This window comes from Mastigoproctus giganteus, chromosome 6 (assembly GCF_048544385.1).
Source record: "Mastigoproctus giganteus isolate SK-2022 chromosome 6, ASM4854438v1, whole genome shotgun sequence".
Classification (NCBI taxonomy): domain Eukaryota; kingdom Metazoa; phylum Arthropoda; class Arachnida; order Uropygi; family Thelyphonidae; genus Mastigoproctus; species Mastigoproctus giganteus.
In genome coordinates, this window is record NC_143580.1 from 220,094,202 (window position 1) to 220,114,350 (window position 20,149).

Genomic DNA, 20,149 nt, shown 5'->3' on the forward strand with positions numbered 1-20,149 from the left:
AGTCGCAATCCTGAACACCTGTAGGAGAGTCAGAGATTTCCTCGACCAACAGTAACACCAGACATTACAACCACCCTGTGTACTTGGTAGCAGTATCCGTCACGGAGTGGAATTCCACAATCAATGAGAAATAATATAAGAGCAGCAATAATAATAATAATAATAATAATAATAATAATAATAATAATAATAATAATAATAATAATCACGTATTTGTTTGTTGTGTTTTCATTTTCTATTTTTACGTGATTTTGCTTTCACTTGACAACTGGTGGCGCTGTTGGTTAAACCTTACATTTGGTAATTTAGAAATGCATGTATTGGAGTTGTATGTTGTGTTTGCTTTCTGATTTTTCATGTTTTTAAATTTCAGAAGAAGAAGAGTTATTATCGATGTGATGCTGCACTTTGTATAGAATAAGTACGTGGGATGCTTGATAATCATTGACCTGTAAGACGTCAAAATTCTGCCGTTGTAATTTAGGCTGAGAATTGATTACACTAGAATGTTAAATAATATCGATGAATGAAGGCATTTAATACTACCACTGCCATTACCATTAGGCATTAATACTACCCCTCATAAAATTTACGACTGTATCAATAAATAAAATAAAAAGGCTATTTGAAAGAATAAATTTTATTTGCAAAGAATATTGTAATATAAGTTATCATTTTCATACGCAGTAAACTAACCGAAGTTTGGTTTCAGTGAACAGTGGCCTTTTCTACTGGGGAAGCATTACTTATTCGAGGTGTAATGATGCCACTGCACAACTTCGGTTGGTTTACTGTGTATAGAAATGATGCTATTGCGCTAATTTATATGACAGTAAACTGTTATTGCAGTCAGGCTTTTTTGCCCTAAATGCTATGTTATTTACAAAGAATATTAAAGACGGCAAATATGTATTTATTTGAAGCAGTGTTAGCACACTTAAGGTAGCATTTTAATCAATGCCGTCATCCTGTTGGCTTCTTGCAGTGCTTATGGTTAAGTGGCCGTCATCCTTTGCAGTCTTGATGGGCAAAATGTGCACATCAACACTGCAAATCCCATCACCACCGGCTGATGCTTCTTATGCAGTGCCTTTGGGAAGCTGATATCCAGCAGGGCCGGTCTGGAGGTGGGGGAAACAGATGCAGCATAACCAGGCTTCTACAATGAAAAGGATTTGTATCTTAACAAAGGAGGGGGGGGACAGACACTGAAAGGACTAGATGGATGAAAGTTTAATTCTTGCCCCCTCCCCAGGCTGTAGAATCAACCCACTAGTAATCAGGTGCTTCTACCATTTTGATAAGAAATTACTGAATGCCAACTTACAATAAAACTACCATAAGTTGAAATTAATGGTAGTCATGCTATTACATATAAGGCAATGATATATGAGAATAATTGCATGCTCAGTTTTATGGTATATTTGATTATTACCCTTCACACAATATTGTCCCAAGTGATTACCAATAATGCCCTGCTCCAGTGATTATTTGGTACTGGGAAGTAAAATAACAATCTGATGGTCTTCAAATGTATACTCTAAAAATGAGATGAAATTGTTCTCATTTCTTCACTGTTCTCTGAATGCAGCAAAATTTTGCTAAAGAGAATAGACCATATTTTTGAATATATGAAATTTTACAATTTTCTTCTACTATAAGAAACTCTTTTTTTAATTATTTTTATAGTAAATATGGCAAAAAGCTTCAGAGAGTGTTTTCAAACTTTATTTTCTTATTATTTTTCTAGCCTAATCCTAGATTGTCATGAGATCTGCAGTTAGAACCTTTCCACTTGTGCTTTTTTTTTTGTTTTTGTCAACTAATTTTCTGTTATGAATAGATATTAATATTATGAATACTGTCAACTACTCTATTATTGCCATCTTTAGGTTAAATAAATTATTACTATCTTTTAATTAACTTATTTATCTTAAAAATTTAAATCCATAACAAAATTTCCATCATTAATTACATTAGTTACATTATCATTTATTGACTAGCATAATAAGTGAACATCAGATAATGGTTTGTGTATGTAAATAGGACAGGCTATTGATTGTAATCTGGAATTAGTTCCATGTGTCATAAATTTAATTTTGAATCGTGGATTTTAGTTATAATGGTAACAAAAAAAATTGGTATATGTGAAATCATTTACTTATCATTTAATACATTTTTGCTTATTGTTCAATATTTTTGTTGTTTGTTGTTTAGATATGCTGTCTCATTTAAGATTTCACATTGCATACTTTCAGGAAATTTAGTGATAACTTTAGATTTTATTATGGCATCCATTCTGGCACGGGCTGTACAACGTCTTCGGCAGCCCACCAGCTGTGTTCTCAAAAATGTAAGTATTATATTCGCTGAACCTCTCCTTTAGTTGAAATAGTTTTTTTAGATTAATGAATTTTTCATATGATATTGTCATGTTCTCAAACTTTGGTTTCCTTGAATGTCATTTTAATATCTAAGGTAGCACTATCAGACTCATTACGTCCCTGTTAATGAAAAATGATTGAACTATCCTTAGTCTAAAAATATTGTCCACAATTTTAACAGGTGTTCCTCAGAAAGTGTGCCCTATCAGGGCTTTAGTTCACAGTGGTGCTTGTGCCCTGTTCCACCACAAATTATTTTAATGGCATCCAAGCATGTTGCTTGCTTGCGTGCGTGTGTGTGTGTAGAAGTGTGGATTTGCAGAAGTGGAGTTGTATGGGCTGAAAAACCCAGTATAACTTATGGTCAGGAGTGAGAGTGCAGTAGCAACTGCTCTTTGAGTGGACCATGGTTCAAGCCTGTGTGACTGCTAAATATGATTATTGATTTCATTCTTGATTTATTGTAAACCCTCTGACCTGGTGGTTTTTATAGAGAATAAACAAGATGGTCAGAGGACTTTAGAAATTCATCAGATGGGCAAGAAGACTTTAGCAATTAGTATTAGTATTGTGGCTGCATGGTACAGGGAAACCTATGGCTTATGCTGCACCAGCCAAAAAAAAAAAGAAGAAAATAATAAGTAGAAATTTTTTAAAAATAAATAAATAATAAAATAGAAGGAAATAGACAACCTATGCGTTTCCCTCCTCCCATAGGTAACTTTAGCAACTATCCAGCTGACCTTTGAATTTCCCCAAACTGTCAGCCTCTACCACCCATGATAACTATTCCAGTAATTTATAACTCGCTGGCTAAAATAAAACTTCCTGCAATACAGTCTAAGCATCTCACTCCGTAACTTGAATTTATGGTCCCTAGTTCTAGAATCATCTATAACCATGAAAATTTTGTCCTCGTTCATTTTACTTATGCCTCTCAGAGCTTTAAACACCTCAATCATGTCTCCTCTAAAGTATCTAGTTTCCAAGCTCTGCAACTCACATAATCAAAGTCTTTCCTCATATGGACACCCTTTTGCTGATCTCACCAGGTGAGTTTCCCATCTTTGGACCCTTTCAAGAAGCTCAATGTCTTTCTTTAGGTGTAATGGTAGGCAATGGCATACCACCACATTATCTGATGCCACAGAGACCATAACAAAACCATCTCCAAAAACTGCTGTTAAAAGAAGACCTGCAACTAGGTGGAAGGATGGGATCAGTGAACTTTTGGGTGTGACATTTTCCGATACTGCTTGTATAGCACATGATCGATGCAATTGGAGGAATTTGTTAGTGGCCACAACAGCTCCTCAGGGAACTATGTGACTGGAAGAAGAAGATGGTGAAAAATAAGTTCATTTGTAATTCCTGTATGTATTCATTTCATATAGACTATAGTTGTCTTCTCCCTAAAATAAAACCAGACACAGATAATTTGAAGATAATAAAATGCTCAAACCTATGTTGGTATTAATTATGTTTATTTCCAAATTAAAATATTATTTGCATAATGTAGTCAAATCTTTCATTGTATTTTCTTACCACTTCTTAATTGGTAATGTTTTGTGATAGTATTATTTAGTTTATATACTTTATTTATTTAATTTTGTCTTATTATATTTTAATTTAAAAACTTTTTTTTTTATCAGATATCCTTAAATGTGTGTTAACCTCCCCCATTAGCCACTAAGCCAATACCTATGTTGATGTATAAGTAAACCCTGATATTGAGACTATAAAGATAATTCCTTAGACTCTTGGCCACCAAACTGCCTGACAGTGAGATTAAATAAACAGTGTATATATATATATATATATCTCCAAGTATAACAAAGCAAATATTAAATGTTATAATAAATATAAATATTATAATAAATATTAAGTAGTCACATAACCAATTAATGCCATCTAGGACGATTAAACATTACATCGGTCTGTATGAATATGAGTTAAGTTAATAATGGTAAGAGTTTTTTAAAGGTAAAATATGATATACTAGCTTATCAGGTAAACCATAAACCATGGCGGGTACCCAACGTGACCTGGAAAAAATCAATCTATGCCATGACATAAGCCATAAATTATAAACATATATAAAAATAAAAATACCATTAAAATGTTAGTTATGGCAATAAGATACATTGCAAGGGACTTTTTCGAGGGCTAACCCTTACAATGTATCAACCATAATTAACGAGCTATCCGTTTCTGTAGTCATCGTCCAGCATAACTATGTCCTAATATACGTAAAATAGTATTAAGTTAGAGCCAAATGTATAAATTTTGTAGTAGTTAGAGCCAAAAGTATAAAATTTGTAGTAAGTTAGAGCCAAATGGTAGTAATAAAATTTGTTAATTAATCCCAAATTTAGCAGTAAACTGGCAAGATGACTGTTAGCCCGACGGATAGCCAAAATTTTAAATTAAATTAAAATTATAGAAAGAGCTATAATTATTGTTAGGCATATGTGCGTAGTTGATAGTAAATGCTGCCACGGTAGTCTAATCAAAAATAATAAAAATAATAACAGTGTGAGCTATAGCTAACAAAGGCGAACGGAAAAAGGTATAAGAATAGATATAGTACCTCAATCCCCCTCGAATACTCTAATAGTTCATGAGGTATGAAAAGATAGGGATAAGAAAGTGAAAGTTAAACAGCAAAGAAAAAGCAAAATAATTAACATAGGATGTAACCTTATAGTAAGGTATCCTGGTTAGAATGATTTAAGATTAAAATTAGAATGCTTACCACCGTATGGCCAAGGTACTAGAAAACCACATGTATTGGCGCGTGTAGCATATATAACTACCGATCGCAGCCCCCCCTAGGAAAAGTAATAGTTAAGTTAAGTGATAAAATAAGTATAATTACATACAGCGCCCTCTGCTGTTATTTAATATACTGTATAGTATTACACATAGAAAAGCCGTCGAATAAGTATCTCTCTCGAAGTAATAATAGAAGTTTACAGAATAAGTTCCTACCCATGGAGCAAATATAGGTACAAGTTTTTAATGCGAGTAAGCTATATGTAACTTACTCCATGGGCAGTGCCTACTATTTACATAATTACATATCCAACGAAATTTATCTAAGCCAAAGAAACACCTACGAAAATTTTACAAAGGCTATGTTATATTAGCGCCTGTTTAGGACTTTATCTATAATACTCTGTGCGTTAAGGTTATAATTCCCCTTGTTGTTTGCTATCAATATAGCTCTATACATATATCTTGTAATTATGTGGTGTGGGAAGTAATTTTCTAAAAGCTTGGATCTGAATTCAATGAGTGTATCTATAATATAATCTGTCTGGTTACATATGTGTATTCTTCTGATGCTTTGCGCGATTAGAGTATTGCGATGTATCCTTTTTGAGATATTCGAGTTCCAGTTAGTGAGGTCAATAGTATTAAAATGAAAATGTTTGCATTTATCATACAGTTTAGTGTGTACAGTATTGTTATCTATCCTTATATCCAAGTCAAGGAAGGTAGCAGATTTGGAATTATTAGTGTTGGTGCGTTCTAATGTTAATTCAGGCGGATAATATTTGATTGCTTCCGTATGGAAGTCAGGCATATTAAAAACTATCAAATCGTCAATATATCTGTATAGAACCATATTTTGTTTAAAATTATATTCGAAGTGGTGTAGGTATAAATTTGCCACAATGCATGAGCTACATGCGCCCATCGGTATACCTGTATGTTGCCTATAAAGATTACTGCCATTAAATATATAGTTATTGAAGATGCAAAGGTTGAAAAGGTCATCCCAGTAGTGTCTCTCACTACTGGGATGACCGGAAGCAATCGGAATACGGAAGCAATCAAATATTATCCGCCTGAATTAACATTAGAACGCACCAACACTAATAATATATATATATATATATACACTATCATTGAATTATATTAAAATAAGTTAATTATAATAAAGTGAAAATAAATAATTAAATAATTAAGCATTCATTAGAGGCAGCGACAGGAAATTCCTCCATATGAAGCTGAAATACATCCAATATTTTAAATTAAATAAAATAAAACATAAGCCAGTAGTATGGCAAAAACTGTAGAGCGAAAATTAACATAAAAATAACCCAAATAAACAAACGAACGAAAAACAAGAATAGACATAAATAGTAACCCAGAAACCCTTGTATAATTTCAAACTTTAAATCCAATTAACAAAAACTATACAAAATTTAGGATAATGCCAATTACCGAAAGACGTGAAATATCACCAAAAGAGGGTTAAAGGAACTACCAAACGATAACAAAATCAAAATAAATTAAAATAAAATAGACTGACCATCATTCCCCATTTCGACAGAGGACCACGAGGCCAATAATGGTCATGGAATCACTACATTTCAATCACTATACAAATCGTCGCAATGGTGAAAAGATCGAAGTACCAATTCACCCTCCCTCCTCCGATCGATCCACCAATGCAGAAGATTTGCACGGCGGTGGTCCTTATGCAGCGAAAAAATAAATTATGGAACAGACAGCACTCTAGAACAGAGCCACACCACTGACATACTGTAAGCTGAATCAGCTTATATAAAAGAAAAAAAGGAAAATAGATGGCAGCACGGGCATTGCTAAATTAGCATATCGACCCATTACTATTGAATTATTAAATGTTGACGAAAGTTAAATTATAATAAAATGAATAAATAATTAAGCATTTAAAGTTTGAAATTATACAAGGGTTTCTGGGCTACTATTTATGTCTATTCTTGTTTTTCGTTCGTTTGTTTATTTGGGTTATTTTTATGTTAATTTTCACTCTACAGTTTTTGCCATACTACTGGCTTATGGTTTATTTTATTTAATTTAAAATATTGATATATATATATATATATATATATATATATATATATATATACACACAGTAAACCCCCGCTATTCGTGGGAGTTACATTCCTGAGAAATGTCGCGAATACTGAGTTATGGCTCCATAGTAATAAAAGGGTTCCGTTCCAAAGTATGAAAATATAAGAAAAACTAGTCTAAAATTTTGTCTATGTATGTATTATATGTACCTTCATAATATGACTATGTACATAGACAGTACATAGTGAAATTCAAGCATAAGGCATCGAAATGAAAATAAGAAACAATTTAATATTAAATGTAATATTTATTAGAAATTTCAAACCAGCGCCTTTGCTAGCTAAAACAACTTATCCTGCTAGTGCTATCACCAGTTTCGCTAAAGTGTTGATAAAGGTGTTTTGCCTTTTCACAAATGATGAGTGAAATTAATGGAATTTTATTTTGAATTCGGTCTTCTATCTACAGATTTAAAGCTTTTTCCATTTTTTTCTAATTTAACATCATGAGTTACAGAGCAAATTTTTGAAGCAATTAGCGCGTTTTCACGGACACTATGGCGGATTTTTTCTTTCAATTTCTTGATTGATCGTACCGTTGACTCATTGATTTTATAATGTTTTGCCACAGACGAGACACTTTCACCATTAGAAATTTTGTCTAATAACTCAGTTTTACCCGCTAATGTCATCACCTTTGATCTCTTCACAATTCCCTTGTTATTCTTAGCCAAATTTTTGTAGGGATTAGAAAAGAACTTGTCCACAATAAAGTCACTTTCTTATGACCGTTAACACACTCGAAAAAGTCTGTTTACGCTAACACACTGCAAAATGGTAGAATTTTCACTTTTGTAAACATATCAATTTATAAATTGAAAATTTATTAAATTTATAAGCATATCAATTAAAAGCAAATGACAAAACCGTCCATGACAAACACATACTGAACAAGGATTAGCGGGGAACATCCATGCTCGCGATTTTGTCACCCCTCTCCCCCCACCCACTGAGTGCTGTTTTGACTGGGAAAGATGATTTTAGCCACGCCCATATTTTTTTATGGTATAAGGTATAAGGTATGTTAGTGTCTAACGGCTCCTGGGATTTCTCCCATCTCCGCGGGTGTACATTGTATCGGGGCCAGAGATTTGAAGTGTGTGGGGGTCATGTGCTGTGTATTGTGTTGTGCCCTTTGTTCCTCCGGTCTATTAGCCGCCGAGCCCCTAGTGGGACCCGACGTTACCACACCATGCCACGGGGAGGCTGACCGGGTGTACCACTGTAGCTAGAGTACTCTGGCGGGTCCTGCCACCTACTTTCCTGGGATTTCAGTGGCTAGGACCAATGTTCATGGTGATTTAAAATTCACATTTTTTTTTAGGTTTCATTTTATACTAAATCAGTGACCGCGAATACAGATACCGCGGGGTTTACTGTATATATATATATATATATATATGTGTGTGTGTATATATATATATATGTGTGTGTGTGTATATATATATATATATGTATGTATGTGTGTGTGTTCACCCATAAACACAAATCAGCAAGTTCTTGTGACTGAAGTGACATTTTGTGACAGTGATATTGCAAATACAGCTGGTAAATGTTTATGCATTATTGTTATATACTTTTTTAAAATTAACCTTAAAACTAAATTCTTCAAATTAGATTAAGTTTAATTTACTAAAACTTTTAATTTTACTATACATTTTTTTTAATTCTGCTAAAAAGTTTCAGAATTCCATAATAATAACCCTTAATTACTGTCTTTGCAGTCACTGAAAAAGTGGTAAGAAAATACCATGAACTGTTTGACTCCGTTATGTACATATTATCAATTTGGAAATAAACATAATTATTCCAACATAGATTTGAGTGCTTTATTGTCTTCAAACAACACAGTTTATCTGTGCACCATGCCACTCAAGGAATATCTTAGATCAAACACAGATAAATTCCTCTTTGCCAGCACTTTGGCCTAGCTTTTTTCTTGACTGAAAGTTCACATTCAGTAATTATTTAGATCCTAAAGCAGGAATGAAAAATAAAATGAAAAGCAAACAGTATGCTGTTACATTTGAATGCACTTTGCGTAATTCAATATATCATCATTATTTACTCCTCCATGGTATACAGGGTGGTAGTGTAAAGGTTTTCAGCCATCATGATTCTTAAACACCTGTCTGTGGAGGAATTCTGACTACCAAGATGGACTGTCTTCAAGCACCAATTTCAGGTCAGACTTATTTATGACCACTGATCTTGCAACTAGTCTCAGTATTCCTTGGACTTCAAATTAGAATGAAAGATATTAGGTCAGTAGCAGCTTTCAAATTTATTACAGGCATTAACAGCATTCTCCATTCATGATATCTAACTTGGAGCCTTTGCCAGTGGAAAAAATTGTAAGAGTGGTTTAAGTCTGCTCCTCCCTGTTCTCCAGTAATTATAAACTCATAATCTTAGACTGGTTTGTGTTAAATCAGATGCTAATTTGGGTTCAACAACTTGATGCCAACCTTTAATTGTTTGTCTAAAAATAAGGAGCCACTGATATAACCTGAATCAAATTGCAGCCCATTCCTGACGTCTCCCTTCCTTGTGTGTTCCCATTGCAATGTAACTGGTGTCAATAAAGATTCAAAAAAATTTATATTCAAAAGCAAGAAAAACTTTCTTTTTCTTACTGAGAAAACAACTTTACCATAAAACTCTGTTAAAAGTATACTAACATCATATTTGAAAACTAAATTTCAGTAAATGAAAAAACTTAAACAACCTTTTTAATACTTTTTTTGATAAATAAATTATCTTTATTTAATGTGTCATAAGATTGATAACCTGTTTTTGGGATTTCATTGATAGTCTTTTTTTTTTTTTTTTTGTAAGTTTACCTTTGACACAATGTTTTGCTGTTATTCTATAAACATTAAAATACCCATAATTTAAATGTTCCCATTGATTATTGCAACATTTCATTTTTTTTCAGAAACTGTCCTTGGTTCATCTCTGCAGATTTGCTTACAGCACTTCAGATAATGTTGAAGCATCCACTTCTGAAGGTATGTTATTCTGTTGGGCAATAACCAAAATATTGTTATAGAATAATATCAAACTTGGTACTATCACATAAATGAATTGTGTCAAACTTGTTATTTTTTTTTATTATTTTTTTTTCATGATTTTTTTTTTTTCAACTTATGGGAGAAAAGGTGCAACTGATAATTATTTGTTTTTTTCCATTTGCATACTTTTTCTCATTATCACACTCTTATATATATATATTTTTTTTCACTTATGTTATATAAAGACATCTAGTTATTGAACTGGATGTTATTATATGGCTGCCATTTGTGGATCTCGACCTGACTTCCTGCCATGATGGGCATAATGCACCTTTACATTTGTTGTTACTTATAGACTATGGTATATTAAATATATTTATTTAGAAAGACTAAAGAAAGTTTGCTGCATACTTCATACAAAGTTTTCTGCACCTCTGTTATACATTTGAGAAAATGGAGTAGGTAAGAAAAAAAAGTCTCTGCATTTTGCTCTTCTCATGATCTGACATAAACCAAGAAGCTACACAGATCATTACTATGTTTTCTTATCAAAGTATGAGAGTATAACATTAAAAAAGGACATTTTATATCTGAATGTATCATCTATTATAAGAATCATCGTGTGTGGACCTTATGTATTCAGAAATGCTGAATATAATTTCATTACATAACATCAGATTTTGAATGTAACATATATGCTGACAATGATTATACCTAGTGCAAAAATGTATGTGAATTCATACAACATTCATACAAAACTAAATGATTAAATACAAAGCTAAATGATTTGGTGAGAGAGAAAATTGGGTCTTACAAAATATTTTTTAATATCCTTGGATCAGGATTCCAAACTAAAAACATGCTCTCTCAAGAGGTGTTATTTTCTTGTTACAGACACTGTGAGAAGGAGTTCATTCCATACTTTCCTTAGGAAGATTTACTTGTCTGTTGCAGTGATATCTCCATACTAATGACTACTGCTTCAGGAGCCCCTGTTCATCATTTCTTCCAAGCTTTCCTGACAGGCATTCTTCTTCCTAAGGGGTACATTTATGCTTCTGTTCCAGTTGCACATTCAGTTCCTTAAAGGAGATGTATGGAAACCTTAAACTTTATTGGCTGCTTGGTGGAGACCTGAGGGTTCTATGTATATTGTTGGGTCAGCAATCAGATTATACTGGAATGCTCTGTTTTATGTGTGAATGGGACAACAGAGAATGAAGTCAGCTTTGGACAAGGAAGCAATGAAGATAGAATTGTTCAGGTTCGAATAAGTATTGAACACAAAAGTGTAGTAGTCCCAAGGAAAGCTTTACGATCTCCACTTCATATCACATTAGGTTAATTAAGCAAATTTTTTAAAGGTTTAGACTAATTGCATTAAATAATTGCTTTAAATATTTTTGCAGTCAGTTTCCACTTATTTGATGTAAAATTCAAAACAAGCTTTTTAGTGGTCTAAGAACTTCAGATGAATAGCTTGAAGAAACAATAATCACAGTTGAAAAGTCACCATGGATTGGCACCCAAAAATGTTATTTACAACTTCTTATTCACATCTTTTTTCATTTTTTCTTGAACAACAAAAAAAAAGGGATGCCAGTTGAGAAAGCATCATTTGAAAATCTGTTGAATATCCTTCAAATATTAAGGTGTGCTTGAAGGTTTCCTTATTGCATTCTCATCTTGGTTCTGTCAGCATGGAGCAGGGTGAGTGATTCCACCCATATATAAAGTATAAAGTGATATCAGGGAAAGTGGAACCTAAATATGATGGTAGGTCACTGACTGCTGTGTTTGGTCATGACAAGTGTAATTGCCTTCTTTCTTTGAGACTGTTTTGTGTTTTTTAAATTTATTTAGTATACAGCCACTCCCCGGCTTACGTAAGACTTGACTTATGGAAATTCGACTTTACATAAGTTTTTGCCAGCTGGTGCAAACTTAAAAAAATCGTGGAAACGTATTTTGCATCCTATAGGAATAAATAGAGTTATCATGAAAATATTATTAGTGGAGTCCCACAGGGTTTGGTGTTGGGTCCACTGTTGTTTTGTATATTTATCAATGATATTGATGAGGGTATATCAGGCTTAATGTCGAAGTTTGCAGATGATAGAAAGGTTGGCAGGGTTGTTAATGACAGTAATGGCAGTGTGCTACTGCAACAGGATCTAGATAATTTGGGCAGATGGGCTAAGAAGTGGCAACTGAAGTTTAACCTTGACAAATGCAAAGTACTGCATATGGATAGAAGTAACCCCAGAGAAACGTACCAACTGTGTGGTACTGCACTTAAGGTGGTAGAAAATGAAAAAGACCTGGGAGTAATTGTGCAGTCAGATATGAAGTTTTCTGAGCAATGCAGGGTCAGACCTGACAGGCTGCCAGGGCAGGTCATGGGGTTTTGTCAATGATATATAGGAATTTTGCTAGCAGGAAGGAGGAGGTGATTGTCCCTCTGTATAAGCCAATGGTCAGGCCACGCCTTGAGTACTGCGTACAGGTCTGGAGGCCTCATTTTAGGAAGGATGTAGATTTACTTGAGTGTGTACAGAGAAGGCAACAAGATTGGTGAGGGGAATGAAGGGATCCTCTTACCAAGAGAGGCTTAAGTTCTGCAAATTGCAGTGGCTGGAGACTAGGCATCTGCACGGTGATCTGATTGAGGTGTGTAAGGTCTTGAATGGGTTGAGCACGCTGAATTCTGATGGGATCCTTCCACTTGTTCAGATTACGAACCTAAGGGGGCATAAATTCAAATTAAGAAAGGACAGATGTAGAATAGATGCGCGGAAATTTGCCTTTAGCCAGAGGGTGGTTAATTGCTGGAACAAACTTCCATCTGTCGTTGTGGAAGTTGATAGGTTGAATAAATTTAAGGAGGAACTGGACAGGCATTTGGAGGGAATGGTGTGATTTTTTTTTTTTTTGGCTGATGCTGCATAAGCTCATACACTTGCTTTCTTGCATCACATGCCACTACTACTATTGTAATGTGAATCCAATAAAACATTGGTAATTTGTTCCAAGACCTTGGAAGTTGAAATTTTCGCTATATAACTAAACTATTTATCTCTCTAAAAGGTCATTTTTATAATGGAAATTGCACTACACTTTCATCATTAACATATGTTCCATTATAAGAATCAATTTTGAACGCCTTTGTGATATTTTTATAAAACACATTTCTGGAGGTCACTACCATAAAACAATAAGAACAATTTGCACTTTCCGGTTTATTGGGCTTTTCTGTTAATGTAATCTATTATAAATGGGTAGTAAACTTGATCTTACTGCATCATTTGCGATAACTGGAATGGCAATAACTGGAATTCTGTGGGTTCTTATGTTACGGTATTATGGTGAAATGAGTTCATCTTCAATCATATAAAAAACATAAATAAATTTTCAGAATCTTCTCTTCATTCCTATTTACTTATTACAATGGTGAAGGGAAAGGGACCAACGGAAAGTGCAAGTGCTAGGAAACAAAACGAAATTGATTTAGAAATGAAGATGAAAATGATTAAGAAGTATGAAGCAGGACAAAGTTTGTCATCTATTGCACGGAATTAGGTCTTGCTGCCTCAACAGTGAATACCATTTTAAGGGACAGCACACGTATAATTAAAGACTCAACGCATTTAAGATCAACAGTGATCACAAAACAGCATTCAGATGCTATATCGAAGATGGAAAAATTATTAATAATATGAATGGAAAATCAGATTCAGAAGGAAGTGCCCCCGAGTCCAATGGCCATTCAAGCAAAAGCAAGAAGTATTTATGAAGATGTGAGGATAAGTATGGCAAACCCTAAACCAAGTTCGTGGCAAGCAACAGGTGGTTTAATAGGTTCAAGCATCGTGCTGGTTTCCAAAACATTAAAGTATGTGGTGAAGTCACCAGTGCCAATTCTGCAGTTGCAAAAAAATTTTGTGATGTGTTGGAAAAAAACCCTTTCTAAATCTCCAAAGCCCTCAACTTCCACAGCGGCGTGCCTTATCAGCTGGAGAGTTAATTCTGGCAACGATGCTCGAAAGGTAAAACTTGCTGACGTTATGCCTGTCTCCTCTCTCTTTTTGTAATTTTATAATTTTGCACTTTTGTAATTTTTCCTGCGCATGAGATAAAAAAATTTAATAAATAATTCTATTTACATGTTTGTTGAACATTTCTTGCTTCAACAAATTTGCGAGTGCTGCATAAGCATTTAGGGAAATTCCGACTTACGTAGAGTTCCGCAGAATGCAACCCTTGCGTAATCGGGGAGTAGCTGTACTAAGGTGTTGAGAATTACTGGGATAATCCACTTGTTTTGAATTACTGTTGTTGACAACTAGAAATGCATGGTTGGTGTATGGCATAAGTCAGAAGGATAAAGTGGGGTGGTTAGTAATGAGAACAGGTGATGTACTGCTGTACGTTCCATTAAGTAAGTGGTTCCCAACCGGTGGTTTGCAAACCCCCAGGTGTTCATAAAACTGTTCCATTGGGTTCACACTAAAAATTCTGTAATGGCACGTCTACTTAGATTTACATTTTTTTGTAAACTACAAAATAGTTTAATATTAATTTATACTGTTCAGTTCAGTTCAAAAAATATATTTAGTTGTGGTTTGGGCCACACACCCTTACATATGAGCATGTGCAATAGGATTTTAGTGGGGTGGGTGAACGTGCCGATATGTATCGCACCATTCAGTCATGTGTCAGATTTCAGTAAATAATTTTATATTATGCAATATCACTTATTAAAACATAGTACTGGAAATATTTATAATAAAAATTCAGAACAATTATACGATTTCAGAAAATATAGGCTTAGTGGTTCACGATAAAAATATTATGTTGAAAGGGGTTGGCGAATTGGTTCCCAAAAAAAGGTTGGGAACTGCCGCAGTAAAGGAAATGGCTGTTATAACACAACTATATGTTACAAAGTTTTGTATAAACCATAATGGTAAATCAGCTGTCCATTTATACAGAACTCTGATTTTTGTCATTTTTATTTTCTACTTACAGCTCCCAAACCTGTGTCAGCTCCATTTCAACGATCTGTTCCAATCATAACATCTCGTAAATTAGCTTTCCCACCAGTTTATGCCACTCCTCGTCAGGCATGGGTTGAAAATTTAGATACTGTTGAGTCAATGAAGCTTGGCCTTATTGATTTGCATCCTGATGTGTTTGCAGCTTTTCCAAGGTTGGTAATAAGCTTAGCTTTATTCTAATCATTCCATTGTTAATTTGATATCAAAAATTGAATATATGATGAATATTTGTTATTATTATTCATATTCAAATGGATAGTCAGGTTTTGAAACAAATAAAAACCAATAATGAAGAATAAAGAGGTAAACCCATCATATGGTTTTGCATGTATTGCAGTTTGTAAATTTTAAGCATATGAAAATATGTATGATTAAATGTTCTCTTTATTTTTGCTATTTCATTCCTTTAATATAAATAAATTAATTAATTTTATTTATTTATTACTTTGGATATAATGAAATACATAAGACAGTTCCCTTTTTTACCTCCCCTCCACACACATACACATTCAGCCATGTAGTCAGAAGGATTAATAGCATATTAATTACATATAATAACATTCTCCATGATACATTCTGATTACAACTGATTGGCAGCTTGCATGACAAATTAAGCTTATATGAAGCAGGTCACAGATTTACAAAATATAATCCATGATCTTTACCACAGCTGACTGCATCACTCATTAGTACCCTTGAGCCATTCTAGTGGAAATTTCTTATTATCAAAAAATATGTTTTTAAAAGATATATTATTGTAAGAAATCATCTGCAGACATGCACTATCCTACTAAAAGTCATGGGATATACCCTTGTGATTGCTGGAAATTGCATGCAACTATGAAATATACAAATATTTTGGCCTATAAAGGCAATCAGCAGTTAGCTCAAAATTTATTCCAAACATGTATGCCAAACAGAAGGACGCAGAAAGAAAATGTCTGTGCGTGCTATTGCTTAGGAATTGAACATTCTCATATTGACAATTGCCAACATGCTGAAGAAATGGAAGTTCAGAGGTGACACAGCCTGAAAACTGAGCAGATAGGCATAAAATACTGACTGACAGGAGCTGATGTGCCTTGAGCTGACTGATTACCTAATCTTATCATCAGACCCTAGAGAAACTAGTTTTGGAGCTGTTAGCAGCCACAGGCAAACTTGTAAGTGCTTTGTTGATATGTGGAGCGGCAAGTGATGTATTTTTATGGAAGAGCTGTAGCCTAAAGCCTTTGGTAACAAAAACATGCAGACCATTGTCTGGCATGGTGCAAGGTACTGAACCTAGACTGAGCTGAGTGAAGCAGGAAGTCACGCTGCATTCTCCTCCAGTCTGAGTGATATGTTTGGGTATGGAAGATACCTGGAGAATGATAACTACCCCTGAATGTGTTGTCCCAAATAATACCTCCTCCCAAAGTTGGGTGGAGGTATTACGATCTGGAAGTGTTTCTTGTCGTTTGCACTAGGTCCAGTGGTCACAGTGCATGGAATCATGAATGCTGCGTTCTTCATTAATATTTTAGACAATTCAATTCTGTGTCCCCTAAATAGCCATAATTTTATGGAAATGTCGCTCTTAACTTTTACCCAGAAGTGCCCATTTCATGAAGCAAAGATTGGGAATGCATGGTTTGAAGTGAATAGCATCAGAACATTGTGATGACCAGCACACAACACAGCATGACCCCAATGCAATTGAACGTCTTTGGGATCAATTGTAATTCAGAATTAGTGCCAGAACAAGATGTCCCTTCTTCCCCTTCATTAGTGGAATACACAAATACTTTAAAGGAGTAGTTGAACACAATAATACCTGCTTTTGACCAGAATTAGTAAAACGTTTTCCCATGATGCATTGACACAATTGTTGTGGCCAAAGACAAGCCAACACACTATTAATTTCTCTGAATAAATAGATGTTTTATTCATAGCTGCAAAGGTAACATGACTTTTTTGTAGAGTAGTGTGTGGTCAGGCTTTATACAATTGCCTATGTTTTGGAGTTGATTTGGTATTTATTGAAGGAATTTATCCCTTTAGGCTTTTTACAAATATTGCACATTTTATCTTGGCTTCTTGCTTGCATTATTTTTGGTTTGGTAGTTATTGAGTTGTATTCCAAATTATTAAAACCTACAAAATCAGGCCTGATGTAGCCAAGTGGTCAGGCGCGTGAGTGCAGTAGTATGTGCTCTTTGAGCGGACTGGGGTTCAACCCCGTGACTGCTAAATACGATTAACGTTTGTATTGATGATTTATTGTAAACTCCACTGACCTGGTAGTCGTGCCAGGGTATAAACAAGAAAGAAAATTTGGATATTGTGAATTGGATTATTTACTAAGTCATCAGCAGTCATCTGATGAATATTGAACTATCACTTATACACAATTTCTGCCCAGGTTACTTGACACACAATCTCTCTCTTTCTCTCTCTCTCTGATAATATACTGAGTTCACTCATTTGGAGAGATTTGGATCAAATTGTTTTGGAGACTTAAGCCCCTTCATTTGGGACTGCAGTTAGCTAATCTCATGTGGAGGGGATTGGAGTCCCTCCCTGACAAGTTTTATCAGTACTTACTACATGAAAATCAGACTGTAAATACCCAATTACACAGGTACAATAAGTCATATGAATTGGCATGCCACATGAACTAGTGCACTGTAATCAAAGTTATTGTTTCAAAAAACTCTCAACCAGTCTCATTTAATATTAAAATCATTACTGATTAAAATGATTTTAGTGTCTTGTATGTGGAAAACTCCTGCTGTTTCAAAGTATATTATTGAGTTATTTGTTTATTAAATTTAAATATCCTTTCATCACACCTAGTTTGTAACTTTGATGATAATTCCATTAATTTTCAGTTCAATCTGTAAAATATTCTTTCATTATTTTAACTTTTGTTTATTTTCGCTTGCAAGTAGTCTGTGGATATAGCTCAAGTTTTTCATTTGTCAATATATTTTGTTTCATTTATCATTAAAAAAGCCATCCACTCTGCATGTATTCTTCGCCATATTAAAAATGTAAAGCGATGTTACCCAATTTGTTTTTTAATAAATGATTGGTTTTATGAATTATAATATTTTACTTCTATGAATTTTTCCCGATTTGTTTTTTAATAAATTATTGGTTTTATGAATTATATTTTACTTCTATAGTATTATTTACTAGGAGAAAAAATCACAGAAAAATATATATTTGCAGCAGTATTATAAGCTTTTAAAGGATGTGGTATGAAAATTAAGAAATTAAAAAAAAAAAAACTTGTGTAAAAACTTATTTTATTTTTTAAAACCCATATAATATTGTTAACCAGGAACAAAAAGAAATAATAATAATAAAGAAAATTGTAACTATTCATGAACTATTAGCTAATTGGTCTTTGCTTAGGATTCTTAAGTCACTGCTGTACACCATCGGATGGGAAATGTGGAGCTGAGTTCTAAGTTGCATGTTAAAGGTTTGAGAAATGCATAGGTTAACTTTCTAATTAAATGTGATGCTACATAAAGCAAAAATACTTAACTGAGACATCAATATTATTGGAGTTAATTTAATTTTACTTAAAATACTCTCTATTCTTGGTGATAAGAACTCTTGAATGATACTGTTTGTATTATTTCAGGGTTGATATTTTGTACTTAAATGTACGTTGGCAAGACCAATACAAATTTGTGGTAAGTGACTGTTATTTTCATTTCTGTCTATCATTTGAATTATTTTGAATTATATATTTATTTGAGATTATGTATGATTTTTGTCATAGCCAATTTATTATGATTACCTGCTTTACATATTTGATGTAAAAGTATAGTGGTCCCTAATTAAGTGGAATTAAAATGGCTTGATTTAGGCATTTTAATTGTAGTGGTATGTTTTCCTGCAATTACTGCCAATTCAAAGGCCTCCAGTCTTAACTAAAATGTGAGGGATCCATAAGGAATTAAAAATAAGCAGGCCACAGATTAGGCTATGGAAACCTCAACACAGATAGCAGAGGATCATAACACATAAAATACTAACTGGCTCTCGTGGGTAGCACAGTTGGTAGAATTGCTGTCCTCCCCACATTGATTGGAAAAGATCTGAGTTTGAGTCCCATCAATGATGGGAGAAATTTTAATGGGCCTTTTTCATAACATGGCTGAATTAATTGGGCTCAGGCGAGGGTAGCATGGTTTTCTTCCTGGAAACTCATGTTTTTCGTCTATCAAACAGAAAATCAACCACAGAACACACGCAATTTACAGACAGTATACATGGGGCAGTATGGCCTTGGGCACTGATGCTCCTAAACTCCTACAATGACAACAACACACTAAGTGAAGACAAAATATGCAAGGGGAAAGAGATACACACCCATGAACTAATAGGGACAGAAAATTGCAAAGTTTTCACAGATGTACAGCTGCTTGTAACACATAGATTAACTATGAATTGTGACTAGTAGAGAAGTGAAAAAACTTTTAACATGGTAAAATTGTTGTACATATTGTATGCATTAACTGTGAACAGGAACTTAACCACACTGTGGCCAAATATGCTATGGTTCTTTGCTGTCCAAAGGTATTAGATAGTAATGGACCATAGTGCTTTTGGCATTAAAACATAAATTGCCACACTCTGACCAAAGTAGTCAATATGCCAAGAATCCCCAAAAAGAAAGAGCAAGGCTGAAACATCATTGATAAACAGGTTTGAATCGCTGAGATATCTTAGACTGTTGCCTGGTTCCAGTTATCCAGTTATTCCAGTTAAAAAGCCATCCACTC

General features: G+C 34.0%; 1 protein-coding gene across 2 annotated transcripts in view; it reads left to right on the plus strand.

Moving 5' to 3' along the window:
• The first annotated feature begins 347 nt into the window (after positions 1-347).
• mRpL4 (mitochondrial ribosomal protein L4) overlaps positions 348-20,149 on the plus strand; it is a 43,382-nt gene continuing 23,580 nt past the window's right edge. The window contains exons 1-5 of one of the 2 annotated variants that reach the window (XM_090375708.1): positions 348-421; positions 2,259-2,353; positions 10,233-10,305; positions 15,337-15,517; positions 19,003-19,054. In XM_090375708.1, coding sequence (XP_090231834.1) covers positions 2,288-2,353; positions 10,233-10,305; positions 15,337-15,517; positions 19,003-19,054 — 372 coding nt within the window. In that variant the 5' untranslated portion in view covers positions 348-421; positions 2,259-2,287. The other variant, XM_090375709.1, reaches the window with a different exon arrangement.